General features: G+C 30.2%; 1 protein-coding gene across 1 annotated transcript; it reads left to right on the top strand.

Moving 5' to 3' along the window:
- Positions 1-8,350: 8,350 nt before the first annotated feature.
- LOC114166498 (protein LATERAL BRANCHING OXIDOREDUCTASE 1-like) lies at positions 8,351-14,497 on the top strand. The gene is made up of 3 exons (XM_028051241.2): positions 8,351-8,869; positions 13,254-13,584; positions 14,023-14,497. Exons 1-3 carry the CDS (start codon positions 8,400-8,402, stop codon positions 14,278-14,280), a joined length of 1,059 nt encoding a protein of 352 aa, XP_027907042.1. The 5' UTR covers positions 8,351-8,399; the 3' UTR covers positions 14,281-14,497.
- The last annotated feature ends 6,863 nt before the right edge of the window (positions 14,498-21,360 follow it).

Raw genomic sequence — 21,360 nt, forward strand, 5'->3', positions numbered from 1 at the left:
TTTAACTATCAACTATATTCACACTAAGACTTAGTAGATGGTTGACCTTAGAGAATTTTTCTTGACAAGCATATTATAAAGAAGGAAGCTATGAATAACGGAATAATTATGTATAATAACAGTATTAAAAGTTATTGAAGAAGGGTCTTAAAGAGTAAATTCCTTGAGGAAAAATTAGAAAGGTAGAATATGGTCAATTTACATTCTCAGTTTATAAGGTAATATTCAATTATTCATCCATCATTCTCAAATATAACTTTTGTTTCTTTAAGATTATGCTATGTATTTTCAAGGAAATATGGAAGAGTTAAATTATCTTAATAATACCACACTTCACTTTTGATATCCCATAAATGTAAAAATTCTCATTAAATTTAGAAACATTAAATTTTCTAGAAAGATTAAAGGAAACTAAGTTATGAATCCCATCTATTATAATAAAAGGGTACAAATTGTTAAAGCAACGGTTCGTGCAAGCTCGAGTAGAGGTAGGGCTAGAGTTTGCTAACCTTGTATCTCCTTTTCTCCATTATAAGATGTAAATGGTTGCTCGCACCACATCACATGCAGTGGCGAAACTTGGACTAAAAATATAGGGGGCCAAATTAGATTTGTTATATATAATTTTTCCTTAGAAGAAAAACTATTCATTTTTTTCTCTTCATTTCCTCTCCTTCATTATATTGTAAGTAGCATATCACGCACTAATGGATTTTTAAATTCATTATATGTAATTCTGAGAACTTTAGAGATTTGTTTTATATTGTCTTAAATTCTTGGTTCTTATTAAATTTCTCAAGTTTAGTTAACGTAAATGCATTTCTTTTTAATCTTTATCACAAACCTTCCTATTTGAAAACAAAAAGAATCAATTTTTTTACTTTTTATCATAATCTTTCTAATATAAATTTATCACCTCTCACCTATTTAGAAAAAAATAAAATTTATATTTACAAATCACAATTATCACAATGCAAAACATAACAAAACTCATACTACTTTAATTAAATAAATAACACGGTATAAATTCAAAACTTAAAAAAAAAAACTTACCATAGGTAACGAAAAACACAAAATCCATAAATTTCATAATTAAGGGTTATAATAATTTAGGAAAAATTATAAGTAGGATTCATACCAATTTCATAAAAGAATCCCTAAAATCATAATTAGGGTTTATATTAATTTGGGATAAACTTAATTTGGAAGAAACATCCTAAAAAGAATCATAAACTAACATACATAAATCATAATAAGATACTAACATTTGATTTATGAGAGATAATACAAAAATGTATACATCAATCTCAATCTATGTGTTGTCAATCTCTATTTCCCGATCTATCTCTTTGTATTTATCTCTTTTCACACACCTTCATGATAATTTACATAGTAAAAATATCTTATAGTCAGAAAAAAAAAACCCTAATCTCTTTTATAAATTAATGTTTCTATTAAAATTTATTATTTTATCTTTTATTATAATTTTTCAGAATATAATCTTAATATAAATAATATATAATATAATTTTAAAAAATATATAAATATATATAAAAAAATTCAAAAAAAAAAAAATGGGGGAGCCACGGCTCCCCCTGGTCATCACCTAGTTCCGCCATTGATCACATGGACAAATGGTTTCTTGGCTTGGGCAAATAATAGTTGAAAAAATTGTAAGTACAAATATACATATTATCTTTGTTATTTCTCTAATGTTCGTTAGACTTATAATTAGATTTAGGCCTAATTATTAATTATATGTTGCAAGATTCTTTGATTGAGCAAGTCACACGAGGCTTCTTTACTCCTTATAATCGAGACAATATCTTTACAACGACAATAGGAAAACCAAAACACTTAGGATGTGTGCATTGTATTGGTGGGGCATGAGGTCTCTGAGATGCAGTCCACCACCATCGAGAATTACTGACTCTTACAGTTAGGATACCTTGAATAAAATGGAAATGTAGTTTGAATAAAAAAAAAATCAAATTTGGTAATCCTTGTAGCAAGATTTGATGAGAAGTTAGAGTTCCTTGTTTGTTCTCAATAGCAAACTCAAGAAACAACTTACACAGTTACCGAGGTTTGTTCAAGTAAGCACCAAAAGGTCATGTGCTGTTGTAGATCCCTCAATAGTGAGTTATATGTTGAAGATAATCTTTTTGTGTCTCTAGTCGCAAATAGACGACAAATAGAGGGAGATTTAATCATCCATAGTGTCCTTCTATAGTCTGATCGGAGATGAGTAGTGATTAATGAAGCTTGAGATGTTGTTGCTCGAGTGTCTCTACCTAATACAAAGGTTCAATTGGTTGGAGAGGTCTTAAAACCATTTTTTACTTGGCTTAGACATCTAGGCATGCCGGTCTCAACAAGGACATAGGTATTACAATTCTTTTAGGTTTTATTGTTATAATTTATAAAAAATGTTGAACTTGTTCAGACAAATGTTAGAAAACACCCTATTAGTTAATATTCTAATTGATTTTGATAATAAAAACAATATAAAATGATGAAAGTACATATTATTAATAGACTAACACATTTAGTAAGAAGATGAAGGATCTCACAAATATGCTCACTTTATCATGTCTTGTCAAAGGATTAGACGATTAAAAGACCTCGTCCATCGTCTATTGTCTAATGCCTTTCATTCGCTGAATATTTTTTTATCTTAAATAAATGGTTTAATTACTCGGATGGTACCCATTTTGGTGGAAGTATGTTAATCTGGTACCCGTTTTTAAAAAGTGTCAATTGCATCCTAACTTTTGAAAAAGTGCTTCAATTAGGTCCCTTTCAAACGAAGATGACTAACCCCGTTAACGGCATGCCGCGTGTCAGTATGTGGTTTTTGTTTTATTTTTATTTTTTCATTTTTTTAATTTTTTTCAATTTTTAATTTTTTTAATTTTTAATTTTTTTTGAAAAAAAAAATTTAAAATACCACGTGTCAGGTCCCTAGTGTGACACGTGGAATGCAATGCCACGTGTTAGTGTCACCATCAGATGTCATTGTGTTGATTTCAATTTAGTCTCTATATATGTCTTTTTGATTCAATTTAGTCCCTACTTATGTGAATCTGATTCAATTTTGTCCCAATTCTTTTTAATAATTAAAATCCACTTTTTTATAAAATTAAAACTCACAGAATAAAATTTATTTTTTGTTTTTATAATTATTGATACTAATGTAAGTTAAATGATTTAGGTCTTCAATGATTAATCTCCGTTGTTACAGCAAAACATCAACTAAATAAGAGAACAATGAACAACTTTCCTTTTCTAACATATATAGAGTAATTTATTTTATTGTTATTTTTTTAGCTTCATTATATGCTATGTTAGACTTTTTTATTCAAATAGTTGAAAAGTTACATTGTATTGGAAATTTTCTATTTTTCAGATCTTGGATTAAAGCCAAAACCAATGATGTTTTAAGAGAAGAAGTCCAAAAAATTTTGTTGGCCAATGCATGCCTCATTGTAAATTTTATTGGTGCAAGGTGACTCTAGAATGGAGGATTAATAGAGCCTATAGATAATTTCAATATTTTGCACAAATATAGAACAATAAAATATAAATTTAAAGGATATAAAAACACATACAAAATTTATATTGGTTCACTCCCAACTCAAGGGATACGTCTAGTCTCTTAAGCAATACGCTTAAGATATTCCATTAATCAAAATCCTTTATTAGACTAAGTATCATCCTTTCTAGGTTATAATGAGTGTCAACCTTTCCGAGTTACACAAGTATCAACTTCTCTAGGTATCTTTCTCAATCTCTCCCTAAGATTAAGAACTTTAAATTGAAATAACAATAACAACTTTCCAAGGAAGAGAGTATATCAAAGTGCACAAGGTACAATTTTCACTTTGTGAAGAATATTACAATAGTTAAGCTCTCAAACCAATTCTCACAATTCTCTTTTATATAGATTTGACTTTAGTAATTGTAACACTTGTATACGTTGTTAATTCTTTTTATCATTCAACTTCGCATCCTTTATATAGGTGTTGAATTGATAGCCAATAAGGATTTGAATTTTTGTAGCTTCATAACCTTCTTCTTGATTGCTCTTTATATGGAAAAACTTGTTATATTCTTCAAGTCTTCAAAAATCTTTTGTCGGGACTATAGATTTCTTCTCTTTCTTGCTTCAACAAGAGCTTAATTTAGAATCTTTTTAATTTGATCTTTTCTTTAACGTTCAACATTTTCTTACTTAAGGAAACTTTGTACAACATTACTCTAAATTATCTCATTTGAATCATAATAACCACTAATTACAATCAATGTCAATTTGATCATCAGTCACATAAAATATTTCGTTTGCATACAATATGATGGTTTTGATTTGAAAATATTCAAAAATATTTCTTCTTCATAATATAATTATCAAATATAATTTTTAAATTTGTAACTTTTTTAATAAACTTCTAATTTCTAGTAATCAAATAAAGTGATTACGTTCAATTATTCAACAATAATTTTATGAACGAAATATTTTAACCATTAATGATCAAGATCTTCAAGTACGTCTCAAGAGTGTAGTCGTATGCTGCATTCATCAAGTTGAAGCTTTTACTCATTTGGCCAATGCAAGTTATCTTGCCAACTTTGACTCGTTTGGTGGTTTCATCCTTTAGTGCATATACAAGGGTCAAGCAAGTAAAACACTTGTTTTAAGCCTCCATAAGAAAGATCTCAAAGTTTTTTTTAGTACTAATATATTCTTCTACTAAATTAATTATAAAAGTATGTTTTTAAAAAAGGCCTTAAATATTTTTTAGTACTAATATACCTCCATAAAATTAATTATAAAATTATGTTTAAGAAAAAAGGCCAATTATTTTTAGTACTAATATATCTCTATTAAATTATTATAACTTCATGTTTGAGAATAAAATTTAGACTTGAATACTACTTTGGTTCTTATTGTCGTCAAATTTGTTCAATGTGATTCAATCTTTTTTTTAGTGTTCAATAAGGTTATAATTTTTTTCAATTTGATCATTTTTGATAAATGTGTTTAAGTCGTTAATAGAAGGTGAATAATATGTGTGAAGTGCTTTTTTTTTAATTTTTAATTTTTAATTTTTTTACTTTTTTACTTTTTTAAATTTATTTTATTTTCTTTTAAGTTATAAAAAAAGTTGTCCAAGTGTCAAGTTAGTATTGTGTCACATGACAATGTTAGTGTCACGTGTTAAATTATTGTTAGTGTCACGTGTCAAGTCAGTATAAATGCCACATGTCATTGTCTTATATTCAATTTGGTCCTAATTTTTATGATTTTTGTTTAATTCAATCCCAATTTTGGTTAATTTTGTTCAATTTAGACCCATTCTTTTTAAATAGATCAACTTTATTTCTCTTCAAATTGAGACCAAATTTAATTTTTATATAAATATTGTACTGATATTTTTAATAAAATTCACATTTTTAATAGACATTTCATTATAACATTTATATATATATATATATATATATATATATATATATATATATATATATATAATACAGTGAAATGCATTATCAAAAAATATATTTTAGTGATTTTTTTAGTTATGAGTTATGAATTTCTCCAATTTTTATAAATCATTTGTTTTATTATTTGTTTTTATAGAAACGTTTAATCAATTTGTAAAGATGAAACTAATTTGTTATTTTATGAAGTAAGTTGTAGAAACAGAATAAAATAATACAGATAAACTTATTTTGTGCCTGAAAAAAAAAGGATAAAAATAGTTTATTTATATTTATAATTTTTAAAATAATGCAAGTGATCTTGGTTTTCCAGATAATGGAACTTAGTTTAACACATTCACTATAATGATTATATAAAAATTAAATTTGGTCTCAAATTGGAGAGGGACAAAATTATTTGAAAAAAATTGGGCTTGAATTGAACAAAATTAACAAAAATTATGACTAAATGGATCTAAATTAAATATAAGATACCGACACATGACACTTATACTAACTTGACGTATGGAATTGACAAATGTCACTGACACTGTCACGTGACACAATATTGACTTAACATGTGGACAACTTTCTTTTTAAGTAAAAAAAATATAAAAAAATATAATTAAAAATAAATTAAAAAATTAAAAAATGTTAAAAAATTCATGAACTGATGTGTAGCACACATTGTTCACTTCCCGTTAATGATTCAGATGTCGTTACCAAAGAGGACCAAATTGACAAAAATTGGAATCTTATTTAACTTGCAAAAATAAAAAGAGAGGATTACATTGAACAAACTTGAGAAAATAGAGACTAAAGTAGTATTTAAGCTTAAAATTTAATTAAATTATTATCAATGTATACTAATTTTTATTGGTATTAAAAATGATATTCAATGAGTTAAAACCTTTTTCCAATAAATTATAATTTTTTTTAGGAAAAAGATAATCATTAGTTGTCTTTATTCACTTATAATCAATTATAATTCTTGTATACTGATTTCACTCCTTACCTTTCATTGCTTTCTTCTATTCTAGAGTTATTTTTTTTCAGAGTTTTGACAAATTTCATTCCTTGAATCTTATGTTGCTTGTGTGTACAAATATTTTTATTCTCATTTATAGTTAGTATGTTTTTCTTTCTGTTTGTATTGATGTTATTTTTATTCTATTTATTGAATTTGTATTAGGATGCATTTTTTTTCAGATTTATTTTTCAGTACTTTTCGATTTGAGTTCGAGAGTTTTTTTGCATGTATATTTTGACAAGAAATTGGAATTTTTGCTTGGATTAAATTGCAAAACTATTAACTAGACTATGGTTTAGCCTTTTGATAGATAATGGAGATAGAATCTCAAATGAAATAAGCCAGGAACATGAGTTAGAATTGGAGAACAATGTGAAAGTAATTATGAAATTAATCATTCTTAAATTTCTTTTAGACTTCCCAAATCCTTAAATCGCCCTTGGGTTAGCTGTTTTGGTTTGGCTCGTATATTGTTTACTTCCATACTTATTTCGTTTAATCTATATACTCCATCAGGTCTTTTCTAATCACGCTATTGATTGATACTTTTGAGCATACATTAGATAGTCACACAAAATCATAATTTATATTTGGAAGATCATTATAGAATGTCTAATCAATTTGTCATCTAATGGTTACTTGGCAAAGTCTAGTGATGTCTTGATCTCATTTAACCAATGTCTTTTATACTAATTTGATGATGTTTTGTTATAATCAAAACACTTCATTCAAAAAAGTTTCATCTAACCTTTAACAAATTTTAGACCTTTTCCCCTAATTTTTACATTCTTATTTATCTCAAATGCATCTAGGTCTATTGTAAATTTGATTTTTTTACGTCGAACTTGCATCTCGATGTAAACTTATGTCATCTACATCCACGTCAGAGTATTTCATGACGTAAAAAGTTAAAATATTCGTCATAAAATGTATTTTAATGCCTTTTGTGTAAAATGTATTTTTTTTTTTTGTGATAGTGCCCACAAACATAAACGTAAGAGAAAGAATTACACACAAAAATAATGTGACAATTCAATTCAAGTGTTAATGAACTTGAATCTGCATCTATGATAAAATTCAATATAATAAGATATTACAACTTAGACACTTCAGGAAACCGTTAGAAAAAATTTGAGTGAAACAATCTTCACATTTCTCTTTCATAAAAGAAAAAAAAAAAAAAACACGTAAGGATGATATTATTTCCTTTCTTGATATCTTTTCAGAGGAAACAACCATAAGTAGTGTCCTGATTCAATGTATCTGTGCGAAGGAATCACAATCACATAAATATTTTACTCACAATATCCATACAACATATATTTTCTCAAATATTTCATTTATTGTTGTTTACTTATAACTTAAAGGTGCAAAAATATACGATTCAACACACAAACCTGTTGAAAATTGTTTCCATCTAATCTGATTTACATTCTAAATGGACTAAAAAAATCTTGAACTAGTAATTTGTCTACCTTATACTAGACCATTCTCGTCAAATTCAAAAAAGAAATATTATTTTAAAATTAAAATTGTGTCTTTTATGTTCGAATCGAGCTTATAACAACAATCCAACCCAATCAAACATTGCTATTTATTTAGGAAAAATAATTTTTTGACAATTTTTTGTTGACAAACTTTTTACAATATACAATATTTGATGTGACTTGAAAAAAAAAATTAGTGTATGTTAAAAGGTTAACTTTATTTAGTTTGATCAGATTTATTTTATATACTATTTTTAACGGCAAATCGTGTTAACCCTATTAGATGTAATAAAATCATATTTAGTTTTATGCATGTTACAAATATCTTCTAGTTTTGTTTATATATAGCTAGAAGAGAGTAAACTGTGCAGTTGGCAAAGAAGTGAAGCATAGCTAGGAAAACCATGGGAGAGGTAGACCCTGCTTTCATCCAAGACCCGCAACACAGACCAAAGTTGTGTGCTACCGAAGCTGAAGAAATTCCTGTGATAGATCTCTCCCCAGTAACCAACCACGCAGTTTCAGATCCATCTTCCATTGAAGGGTTGGTGAAGGAGATAGGAAGTGCGTGCAAGGAATGGGGTTTCTTCCAAGTAATCAACCATGGGGTGCCCCTTATTCTCAGACAAAACATTGAGAAGGCTTCGAGGATGTTCTTTGCTCAGAGCTTGGAGGAGAAGAGGAAGGTTTGCAGAGATGAGAGGAATGCCATGGGTTATTATGACACTGAGCACACTAAGAACGTTAGGGACTGGAAAGAAGTGTTTGATTCTGTTGCCCAAGACCCCAGTGTGGTTCCTCTCACTCCTGATGAACATGATGATCGACTCACTTATTGGACTAATGCATCACCTCAGTACCCTCCACACCTCAGGTAATTTCTCTTTCCTATCTTTTGCATATTCACATCGAATTAGAAATAAAACTAACATACATTATGTAATACATTATATAAGCAGAGACAATCATTACCTTACCTTATAAGTCAATTTTATGAACTATATCTAGTATCATATACGTTATGTACATACAGTATGTCTCAACGTAGAGCTCATCCACTCTATAGGATTTGGTCCTAATCTACGTAGGCCGGAGTCAAAAAAGGTCACAAAGCCAAAAAGTCCCCTATTAAAAAGGTCCACAAGACCAAAAAGTCCACAAAAGTCCTGTGGACCAGAGCTAGCCCAAGGACTCTCTTTTTAAACATGAAAAAATATAAATTTTTTAAAATATATTATTAAATTTTCGGTATAAGTCAACCTATTTTGGCCTCCAGCCAAATCGACCAAAGACGACATTCAGCCTGGGTCATCCCATCTCAACCTTCAACTGAATTTGGCCAAATTTCATACGGGACCGACTTGGTTGAATTTTACCAAATTTTAATAGGGGTCGACTTGGCGAAATTCAGCCGAGGTTGACTTGACCGAATTTTGACTAAGACCGTGTTAGCTGAATTTGGTCGAATTTCGTCTTGGTCAAAATTCGATCAGGACCTACTCAACTGAATTTGGCTGAATTTCGGTTCGTGTCGCCTCAACCGATTCAGCTAAGGTCGGCTCAGCCGATTTGGTTGGGGTCGTATCAACCTTTGTTTTAGGTTATCTCGTCTCGACCATTATCCCAAACTGACATGTCTCAACCTTCAGTCCGAGTAGACCCATCTCAACCTTTGACCTGAACTGATCTGTCCCAAACTTAGGCCCTGATCGACTTGTCTCGACCTTCAATCCGATCTCCCCCTTCGATTTGGACCTTTCTCGTCGTCTTTCGACCTAGGTCAATGGGTATCATCATATTTTAGAGTTTTTTGAAATATAAAATTGAAGCACTTATAACAGTTCTTTATGCACGAGTAACAAGTAATAATATTTATTCAGTTCAGGATAGTATATTAATTTATTCAATTACTATAACTCATTTGGTAACTATGATATAATAAAACAACTACTTCCGATATTGCTATGATGGATATTTTTCCATCATTGAAGTGTCTTCATTTGTTGCTTTCTTGTAGGTAACTTTTACACTATAAATGAGTTTTCCTTGAACATGTTCAAACAACTCTCAACGGGCTCCATTACAAATTTAAATATCAAATGGGGTCTCTTGTAAAATAAATTATTGTCATTACTACACATTATAGAATATAAAAAGGTTTATAATGTTACAAGCTAATAACTTGTGATTAATGAGTAAGAATATGACCACCATTAATGAGTGAAGACACAAAATATATTGTACTAATATATATATATATATATATATATATATATATATATATATATATATATGAGGATATTTTTGTGAATTAAAGTTTAGCGGGTACGGGTATCCACAGGTATGGATACTATGATACCCGTACCCGCCCCGTTAAAATGCGGGTATCAAAAATACCCGTACCCGCTGGTAGCGGGTATCTATTTTTAATATCATTTTCCTACCCGTTGCGGGTTTTATCCGCGGATATCTGCAGGTACGGATTTTCTTGACATCCCTAGTTACATGTTTCCAAGGCGGTATAACAATCTCTACAATTCAATAAAATTTATTAATCAATTTGTAAGTTACATATATTTTTATTATTATTTCTTTGAAGTTGATATCGTAGTCTTTACTCGATCTCATATATATAACTAAGTTGACTTAGTTAAGAGAAAAGAGAGTGAAATACAAATCTGGGTGATGAAAAGATTTCAGTTAAACACGTCACTTTGATTATTTACTTATGATCATTGAGGTGAGTTGATAGAAAATCTTTTTCATGTCAAGGATCTACGAAGTTTGACAGAATTAGTTTTGAGGAACATTGTGTTAAACGAAGCAAAGTTACAATAATTAGAATTACAGAACATAAGAGAAAAATATCATTAAGTCAAGGATTATCTTTTTTAGGCCATTAACAAGTTATATTTTTAACAAATATTTGTTTAAGTACACTTCTTAACATTGTATCAGGACCATGAACTAGAGTTTATCTTGACGAGATTTCTTGTTTATTCGGCCTATTGTGTCACCCACTATCAGGATATATGTATTTGTTGGGCATATTGTTGTACCTGCTATAGGGTCATGATCAAACTACCCATTAATGTCTAGTTCTTCACTCGAGATGCATATACCTCGACATAAGAAGGGGTGTTGCAAGTCTCACTTCGACTGGTGATATGACCAATTTAGAGTATATAAGTGGGTACAAACCCCATCTTACAAGTGGATTTTGTGAGTTTGAGTTATTCTTAAAGTACACTTCTTAACAGTTTGGAATTTCCTGAAACAAAATCCTAGATGAATTAAGAAAGTTCAAAGTACTTGAAATGAAAGAATTTGAAATCATTACTACACAATTTCCCATAGTAATCACAATGACCAACAAAATGAGGAGTAATGGAGAAGATATGTCTAATTTATGTAATCCCTTATTTTCTATTCTGAATGAAAATATGTAGGATCAATGTTAGTTCTTGTTGGGTGCACAAAAAAAGAAATTAAATCATTTTCCAAGTAGTTTTCTAACACTACGTAAGCCTTGATTTTTCCTTGTGAACCGAAATACATTTGAGCGATGTTAGTCCTTGTCAGACCTAAAATTCCAAAAAATACTTTTGTTTCTTTTATACAATCTTTTCTTATTATTTCAAGTAAAAACAAACATTTGAAAAATTACATCCATTTTGCATATTTAATTATAGGCACCATCTTCGAACGGGCATTGTAGGGTGCTAACACCTTTCCTACACCTAACCCACTCCTAGATCCAAAATCCAGTTTTCGAAGATCATGCCTTATCTTCATGGTTTTTCCGTAGTTTTTCATAATAAACTTAGTGACCACTCCAAAACCTTTGTTGGTTTTTAGAATTGATTTTTTTTGGTTCACTGTCCCATCATGATTTCGATTACGGTAGAAGGTGGTGAAGAATTCTTCAAACATTTATGAAGTAATTTACCCATGTTGTAGTTTTGATCGATGATTCAAATGACAAACAATATCTATTGATGAGCTATAAAGCTCATCGATGGTTCATGAACAAATTGATTACAAAACAATTGTAGGAAAAAGATCTTGCCATTCTCATATAAAATGGGATATGTAATGTCTATCATTCATCCAAAGGATTTATTGCAAATACAAAAAAGACTATCAATCATATGTTTATTCTTCTTAACAAAAGCTCTAACATGAATTCCATTATTTAACAATGTTTACATACTTTCTCATGTCTAACTTATCTTTGGCATGGTATGGAAACTTAAGATACAAGAGATTAAAGACACGGCAAATAAATAAAATGGTGCTTGGACTCTCAATTGGAAGTATTAATTTTTTTCTTGTGAAGATTGTTTTGTCGGTAAACAACATCGTAACCCTATGTTCTAAGAAGAGTGAATGACGTGTTAATGAGATAATGGAACTCATATGTGAAGATATTTGCAAACCAATAAAGGCTACATTATATAATAAAAAGAGGTATCTCTTATGCTTCACTAATGCGTATGGTCCTAAAGGTTAAGTCTATCAACTTTTTGACAAATTAGAATTTTTTTGGGTCTCTTAAAGGGAATTATTGGCTTTGGGATTTTCAAAAAAGGGAAGAGAAAATAGCTGCTTGCTTTTGCAAATTCTTATTATGCAGGACACGAAGAAGATTCTAAAAGTACTTTTTTTTTCTAATTGAGCTTTGGAGCAATGTCATGGATGTCTAAAATGTAACTAATTGTTGAAGTATAATTTATTGTTGATATTGCTTGTGTGTATAAAAACATAAATCACGTTCAAGAAGATGTCATTGTAATAATGTGTAATAATAATCATTAAACTTTTAAAAAAATACAATAATGCATAACTTGAGGCCTTTAATAAGTTCTAAAAGATTACGAGGATCTTTGATCTCAATGAAATTCACTTAATATTGCAATTAGTTTAAGGGAGAGAATAAATAGGTTTTGTTACAAAATAAATTATTATTATTATTATTATTATTATTATTATTATAAATTAAAATAAAGAAAGGTTTATGATGTTAAAAGGTAAAATTTAACTTGTTATTAATATTATTATAAACAATGGAGAGAATAAGAAGAGGTATATGTTGTTACAACTTTTAAAGGCTATATAATAACTTTCTTAATTCAATAAAATCATCAATTAATTTGCAAGTTATGTATATTTTTTATTATTTCTTTCATTTTGGTTAAAATAAATTTATTATTTGTTTTTGTTTTTGTAATTCACTATGTGAATATGAATATGGGTAGGGATACAATCAAAGAGTATGTTGAACAGACGGAGAAGTTGTCCTTCATGTTAATGGAACTTATAGCTTTGAGCTTAGGCCTTGAAGCAAAGAGGTTTGAGGAATTTTTTGTGAAAGATCAAACTAGCATTATTCGTCTTAACTATTATCCTACATGCCCTAGTCCACACCTAGCCCTTGGTGTTGGTCCACACAAGGACGTCGGAGCCTTAACCGTTCTTGCACAAGATGGGGTTGCAGGACTAGAAGTGAAACGCAAAGCTGATGGAGAGTGGATAAGAATTAAACTCATCCCAAATTCCTTCATTATCAACCTTGGTGATATTGTTCAGGTACTATGTTTTTTTACCACTCCAAACAACATTATTTCTAAAACTAGAAATCAGTTTAGCCACTTTAGCTAAAGTAGCTAATTTTTTTTTCTTTGAAAGATCATTTTTATCTTTAATCGTTTGTGAAAAATGATAATATGATAAACAAATTAATACTTTCATCAATTTAACTGTTGTATTGATTTTATAAACAATATTAAAAACTGAGATTATGCAATTTTATTGAATATTTACTCAAAATTTTGAATTTAATTTTTGTATATTATTTATAAATGATAAAGATAATTTCACATGTGACTTTTGAAGTTTTATTATAAAAATTATTGAACTATCAATTATGATAAGAATGTGTTATTAAAAACCTTTTTTAGGTAAATTCTTATTTTATTCTAGAGAGAAATTTTGACTTGGTGATTGGGGTTGTTGTTGTTGTTGCAGGTTTGGAGTAATGATGCATATGAGAGTCCAGAGCATAGAGTGGTGGTGAACTCTGAGAAAGAAAGATTTTCATATCCATTCTTCCTCTTCCCTGCGCAGGAAACTGAGGTCAAGCCTTTGGAGGAGTTGGTAAGTGACCAAAATCCTTCCAAATATAGGCCATATAAATGGGGCAAGTTTCTTATCCACAGATTTAGCACCAACTTCAAGAAGAGAGAGGGGGAAAACATTCAAATATTACATTACAGGATAAAATAATAGTATATTATTAACATCATTTATCATGTGTGTGTAAAATTCTAAATTGGGTGTAATATGTAGCATTATTAATCTAAAACATTATTTCTGAAGTGAATAATGGTAAAAATTTGTTGTTGAGTTTATAATGGTTTTATGTATGCAATATTATCAAATAAAATAATGAAACACCAATTATCATGTTTATGTATAAAGTTGAAATTCTATTGGACTTTAATTTCATAGTTTAATGCATTTCTCTTTGAGTTTAGTTTGCTAAGACTTTTTGTTGATTACAAATTATTCTTTTCTTTCCCTATAAGACTAAGTATTAATAATTGTTTGAACTAGTGAAACTTTACATGGTCTAGGTCAACTACTTAGTACCCTTTTAGGATTTGATGGACTAATTAATGTCTACCTTGTTCCAACCCAACTTGCAAGATCAATGATAGTCATTGGATGAATGATCTTGGAGTAAGTTTTAGTAGAACAAGTTATATTCTATTGAAATAAAATCATTATCAATGGTAATGTTTTTGCCAAAGACTATGGTTATTTTAGCGCTTTACTCGATGATTATAAAATTGTAGTTTACCAAACCATTTTTCTAAAACAAGTTGCTTAGACTATAGTTGGAATCGTAGTCTATTATCACTTATAGACTATAGCTCTCCCAATAAATGTAGCCTATTATCACTTATAGACTATGGTTCTCCCAATAATCGTAGTTTGTTATGACTTATAAATTACGGTTCTCCCAATAACCATAATCTATTATATTTTGGATTTTTTTTAATATTTGTTTCATTATAGTTTCTCTACTCTTAATTAAGCAACCTAAACAAAAACATAAAAACTAGAACCAATGGATCTCAAAATCAGAAAAAATGAACAATTACATATATCATTGACTACGTTGAAGGATGATTACAATTGTCAAGAATGTATATCTAAATAACAAAAAGAAATTTACAAAGTTATCTAACATATTGTGTTTTACAATTCTACAAATTAGGTTACAAAAGTATTCCTAATGTAGTTAATTGATTCATAATCGAATGGTTAAGCATAATTGAAATACTGCAAAAAAACAAGAACTTCAATTAGTACACAAAATAGACAAAAGTTCTTTTTTATACGCATTAACATAGATGGATAGAGGAATGCAAACCTAAGAGCGTGCTTGAACGAGAATGTGAGTAACACCAATGTAGGTAGCAACACAATGATGCAAAAGGGTAGCAACAATATGGATGGTCATTGTGGCAAAAATAGATAAACATGAACAAGGATTTAAGTTTTACGATCATGCGATAGAAGAAAAACAAATGGAAAACGAAGAAAATGAGAATGAAGAAAATGACAATGGGAGTGGTAACAAGCCAACGCAACAAGAAGAGACAAGGAGCTCATCTTTTATGGTAGAAGAGGAAAGGTTTGCATTCAACAACAGTGGCGTAGACAGACTAAAAATGAAGAAATTTACCCTATTTAGGGCAATATAAACTACATATAAAGCATAATTTCTCCAACCGCAGTCTATAATGAGATAGACTACAATTTTAATTGAATTGTAGTCTATTCTTTGCCAGTAATTTCAAAAATGTTATCGCTTCAATATAGGCTACATTTTTTAGATAACCAAGTCTATTTGCGTAGTAATTTTGCATTTATGGAGTAGTGTAACTCGATGTTGTGGAAAAAAATTCCACCACTCAATATTGTGTACTTGGTACTACCTTGGAGGGATCAATGTTAATATTCACATTAAAAAAATATATATTACAAAGATTAGAGAAAAATGATTAAAATTTATTTTTCATCATAAATTAGGATTTATGACGTTGAAATTTAGGAACTAATTACAAAGAAGAAAGATAAATTAAATTCATTTCTAATTTGTTTTTAATTGTACATAATTTGGACCGGAAATTTAAGTTTTCTAATTTCCAAAATCCATATAAATAAAATGAAAATTTGATATGAAAAATTTATAAAATATAAAGTAGAACAAATGTCGGATTCAACTAAATGAACTTTTAAGGGATCAAATTATAACAAAATGAAACAGATTAGCATAACCAAATTTTTTCTAATTCCTACATTATTTTGTGATGACCAAAATTTCCAATTATGAATCCATCAACAAATAAATTAAACAAGTTCAAGATAGTGAGAAGATATTTCCCATTTTTTGAGCAACCACCTAAACTAAAGATGCGATAACGTTTTCATTGCAAAATTATTTCACACTTGAAACAAGAAAAATGGTACCATAAGAATACATTTCCATCACATACAAAGCAACCATAAAACCACACTAAAAACATGATCCATTAGGTGATTTTTATTACTTGTTTCACTTTTATTATTTTGTTACTCTAAGATGATAGTACATTTTCATTCTCCGAAAACAAGGAGCAAATAAAATATACCAAATTTTCCCTTTTTACACATCTTTACATTATAAGTATAAAAAAAATATTAGTTAATTTCTTTGTATTTTTTGTACTCTACTAAAAAGATTCCCTTAATATAACTTTATACCTAACTTTGTGCCGCAAAATTGCAGTTTTGTATAAATCCATCTTTGTCATTGAGCCAATTAAAATGCAGAAAACCAGAACATGAAAATATATTCTCTAAATACAATTTCTTGTTTGAAAACATGTTATTAAATATTCTGGATTTGTTCATTTTAATTTTCTATTCTGGCTCCTCATAGACCATTTTGATAACAAGTCCCCACACAAATGTTCCCCAAGTGTTTGTTTTTTTGTCTGTATCGAAACCTTTCCTCTCTTCCTCTCCTCAAATAGAAACCACATGCATAAGATACATTCACTTGTATGCTGGATCCAATTGGATAATCAATGGAATCTAGTTACAGCTTTAATATATTCCCATGTCAATACTTTACTCTCATTTTTTTTTAACATATCGTTTAATTTTTATTTTTTATTTTTTTTGTCATATTTGTGTTTATCTCTGTTCTATAACATGAGATTAGGTGGATTAAGTAATTATAAACTTTATACAGATATGGTTTTAAATAGAAAGAGTTATATTCTAATTTTAATTATATTATAGGTTTTATTGCAATAATAAACACACCTTTGCTACAACTTGAACAACTTGTTCCTTCACCACATCCTTAATAAGATCAAATTTCTTTCTTTTTACTTACAATATTATTTAAAGATGTTTATTGAGTGAACAAAATTCTTCTGCCAGAGAACTTCTTTTTGAAAAGCTTACATTGCATACTTGTAAAGTTGTAATAAGAAGAATACGATAACTATTTCAAATATAGTAAATATAATTAATATAAAATTTATATTTTATTTTAATAATAACTTACAGTTTTTAAATTAATAATGAAATAATTAAAAAAACTTATAATAATTTCTTAATTAATTGATGTAACGTCCTAAAAACTAAGCTATCAATTATATTATAAATTCATCAAAGAGCTGGTGAAAATATTATAATAATAAATAATACAACATAAATATATACAAAATATGTACATATATAAATATTATACAAAAGTAATAAAATAAAAATGATATATCTTGATTATCTTTCAAACATTTTGTACCTATATCGACATTGCAATTTACAACATATTCAGATAAGTAAGTTATTGAAACAATTTCTTAACATAATTTATATATATATATATATATATATATATATATATATATATATATATATATATATATTGAGTTGGTGAAAATAATATGTGATGGAAAGTCTCCATCACCTAGGATAAGCAATAGAGTAGGATATATTGATTATATATTGGATTTTAAGTTTATGGTTTCAGTTGCCTAAGTCAAACATTTAAGTTTGCATTTGACTTTTTTTATACTCTTGTATTAGAGTGTTGTGATATTTTAGTTAAATTTGTAACATCCCAAATTAATAGAATAATCCTAGTAAATAGAACGTCACTTGTTTATAGTATAAAAGAAAAAAGCACAGACATAAAGTATATAAGAATTAACCTTTATGGTTATTCCATATACTGAAAAGAATACTCCAAGGGCACAACAAAATGCCTTGAACAAGAGTTAAAAGAAACAATTGATCAACGAATTGCCCTAAGAGTAATATACCACCTAGGCACCAGCGCCTCAGGAGTGCTCTCCGGTGCCATAACTAATGCCCCTAGATTTGACGACAACACCCCCACCATCTGATCTCCAAGAATCTCCACATCTGCTCACACCAAGGGTTTGGTGATCATCGCAAAAAGAAAACCAAACAGAACACAAACACAGAGAGAAGGGTAAGCTAGACTAAAGGTTTTATCATACAATTAAGCATGCAATTTAAAAGTCAAGAACACATAAATAAACCCAGCATATAATAGCAAACGAGCAAGACTCTAAGACTAAATTATCTGGATATATATAATCGGTCCAATTCACTGGATGCTTGCACTTCTGGTAGCCTCTACTGCTCTACAAAGCCATTGCTAATGGGTTTCACCCTACCACACACAAGGTTAATCTTTAAACATCTAAGGCCTTTATCTTGCCAAAGACTAGATCCTCTTGCTACTTTCACCACTTGAGTCAGTACACTCTACGTGAGACTAACTAACTCTTTAGAGTTTCAGGATACAATCCTTATTTGAATCCTTACCTAATTATATACGCGGAGGCACCACCACGAAACCTTACTAAGAGGTTCATAGAATTACATCCATTACATGAGGCACAACCATGAGCTCTCACCAAGAAGTTCATGGAATTACGTCCATCCCACAAGGTACCACCACGAGATCTCACTAAGAGGTTCATATAATTACGTCCAACTCATACCATAGCCATGTCTCACCAACCAACCATAGATTTGTCATGCATACCAATCTCATGTCAATATTCAACCAACCACCCAATCATGTTTCATATGCATATTCATACCAAACTCATCAATTCAGATCCCAATAAATCATATAGAGCATACATGGCATCATAAATGAAACTATTTAAAGCACTAATCATCCAATCATGTGAAACACCCACGAATACAATCAACTCTATCAATTTCGCTCAAGCTAAAGAGCTCTCGCTCAAGCTAAAGAGCTCTCGCTCAAGCGAGAGGAACCCCTCATTCAAGCTACCAACTCTCGCCTGGGGGAGATTGCACACAAGGGGCACATCGTGGTCTTGCTCAAGCTAGCCCATCTCGCTCAAGCAGGTTTCCTTCGCTTAGGCGAGCCCTTGAAACAGAGAGAGAGAGAGATGGGTTGCAGTTGTTCTCGCTCAGGCGAGAGCTCCTCGCTTAAGCGAGAGCTTACGTTTGAGCGACCACCCAGCTCGTGTATGACTCGAAGAATTTAAATAATTAAATAAATAATTATTTAATAAATGCGAATAGAGAAAGCCTTTATGGAATTAAATGCTAATTGTCATGGTGTGAAAAAGTACTAGCTCAAGTGGTTAAGAGTACTTAGTTGTGTGAAAGGACTTGGGTTCGAGTCCTAAGTATGCCATTGTGTGTTATCTAATTTAGTATTTTCTTTTGGATTTGTTTGGGCGTGATAAGAGAGGATAAAGGGCTAGATTACAAATGTTATCATGAAATGTGATTTGGTTGAGTTGGTTGTGCACTTGAATTTCAATTGTGTGGTAGTGGGTTCAAATCGTGGCTTGAACAAAATAACTTTCTTTTTGTTAAAACCTAGTTTGGCAAGGATGTCAAGAGGCATAAAATTACCTAAAGAGAGTGAGTGAGTGTGATTGGGTGGAGTCAAGGCTTGGAATCAAATTGGAATCACAAAGGGACTTTGGAAGAGCATTAGCACGAGAAAAATCCAGGTTAGAGGAGTTCCTATTGGTTGTTTTAATCTTTAATTGTATGAAATCGTGATGTATCAAGGGTTTGGGAATGCATTTTCTGTTTTTATCATAGTTTCATTTGAGTTTCTGGAATTTTCCAGAAACTGCCTGGCAGTCACGCGCGACCCGCCAGGCGACACAAGCTTCAGACTCATTTTTCTTGGGTTTTCTTCATGAAACGTCTGGCGGCAGAGGAGGATCCTTCAGGCGATGCGAACTGGGAAGCCAATTTTTGTTGATCTGGGTTTTCTTGTGTTCTCCGTGATGTTGTCATGATGATTTATATTCATGAATATGAAATTTATGGTCTATTTGACTGTGGGCAATATTTATATGTTGAATGAATGTATATTGCATGAAATTGGGTAATTAGGGTTCCGTTGGAGTTAATGATGAATGAGTATGAATTATGTAATTGATTGAATACGTTGGTTCCTAGGGTATAATGTTAATAAGAATATATCATGAACCCTATATGATGTGTACGCTTTAAATTAAGACTACTCGATGGTGGGGGTAGAGTTTGGGATATTGGGGCCATGAATGGTGCAGAAGGAATCTGGCAGAATCTGATTTGGTCATGCACCGCTTGGCGGCATCAATGCTGTCGCCAGGCGACACATCAGGACAGAGGACGTCATGAGTGATTTTGTGAGTTGTGTTCTTTGGGGTTTTCACTGATCGCGTTTCTGCGTGAATTGGGGTAGTTGGCAGGGGTTCCATTCCTTTGGAACAGGTGAGGGAGTAAGTGTTATGTGTGTAAGGGAGAGTTAGAGTGAATCAAATGCATGAAATAATAAAAAAAGGGCTTAGAGAGAGGGCGATGAACTGTATAGTTGGACTGTAATTATGTGTTGGCTAGAAAGGTTAACCTATAATATGGATAATAGGGAATAGTAAGAGTGAAATCATGATTTCTTCTGCCATAACTTAAGAATGAGTACAATTTGAATTATGAAACCTGATATGGATTGTATGTATTAGAGAGCAGTAGTAAGACACTACTTGTGGTGGATCCAACTGATTAGGGAATGGTTAATTGGGAACATGATGATAATTGATTTATTGTATGGATTATGTGCATGTATTGCTTGTTAGTCATAATCTGATATATGGAATACTGTGGTTTGGCTAATATTGAAGTAATGTGTGATTTGAGGTCCCTTAGGACCTATTTAATATGCTAAAAACCAGTAGCATTGCGCTACTCGTATGGCGCCTGGCGGCGCGGGGCGGCCCGCCAGGC

The sequence above is a fragment of the Vigna unguiculata genome, chromosome 10, assembly GCF_037176805.1.
Source record: "Vigna unguiculata cultivar grain cowpea cultivar isolate G323 ecotype 2 chromosome 10, ASM3717680v1, whole genome shotgun sequence".
In the NCBI taxonomy this organism is placed as follows: Eukaryota; Viridiplantae; Streptophyta; class Magnoliopsida; order Fabales; family Fabaceae; genus Vigna; species Vigna unguiculata.

Coding starts and splice junctions, on each gene's coding strand:
- LOC114166498 (XM_028051241.2), top strand. CDS start 8,400: ATGGGAGAGGTAGACCCTGCTTTCATCCAAGACCCGCAACACAGACCA. Junction 8,870..13,253: donor CAGTACCCTCCACACCTCAG/GTAATTTCTCTT, acceptor GAATATGGGTAG/GGATACAATCAAAGAGTATG. Junction 13,585..14,022: donor ACCTTGGTGATATTGTTCAG/GTACTATGTTTT, acceptor TTGTTGTTGCAG/GTTTGGAGTAATGATGCATA.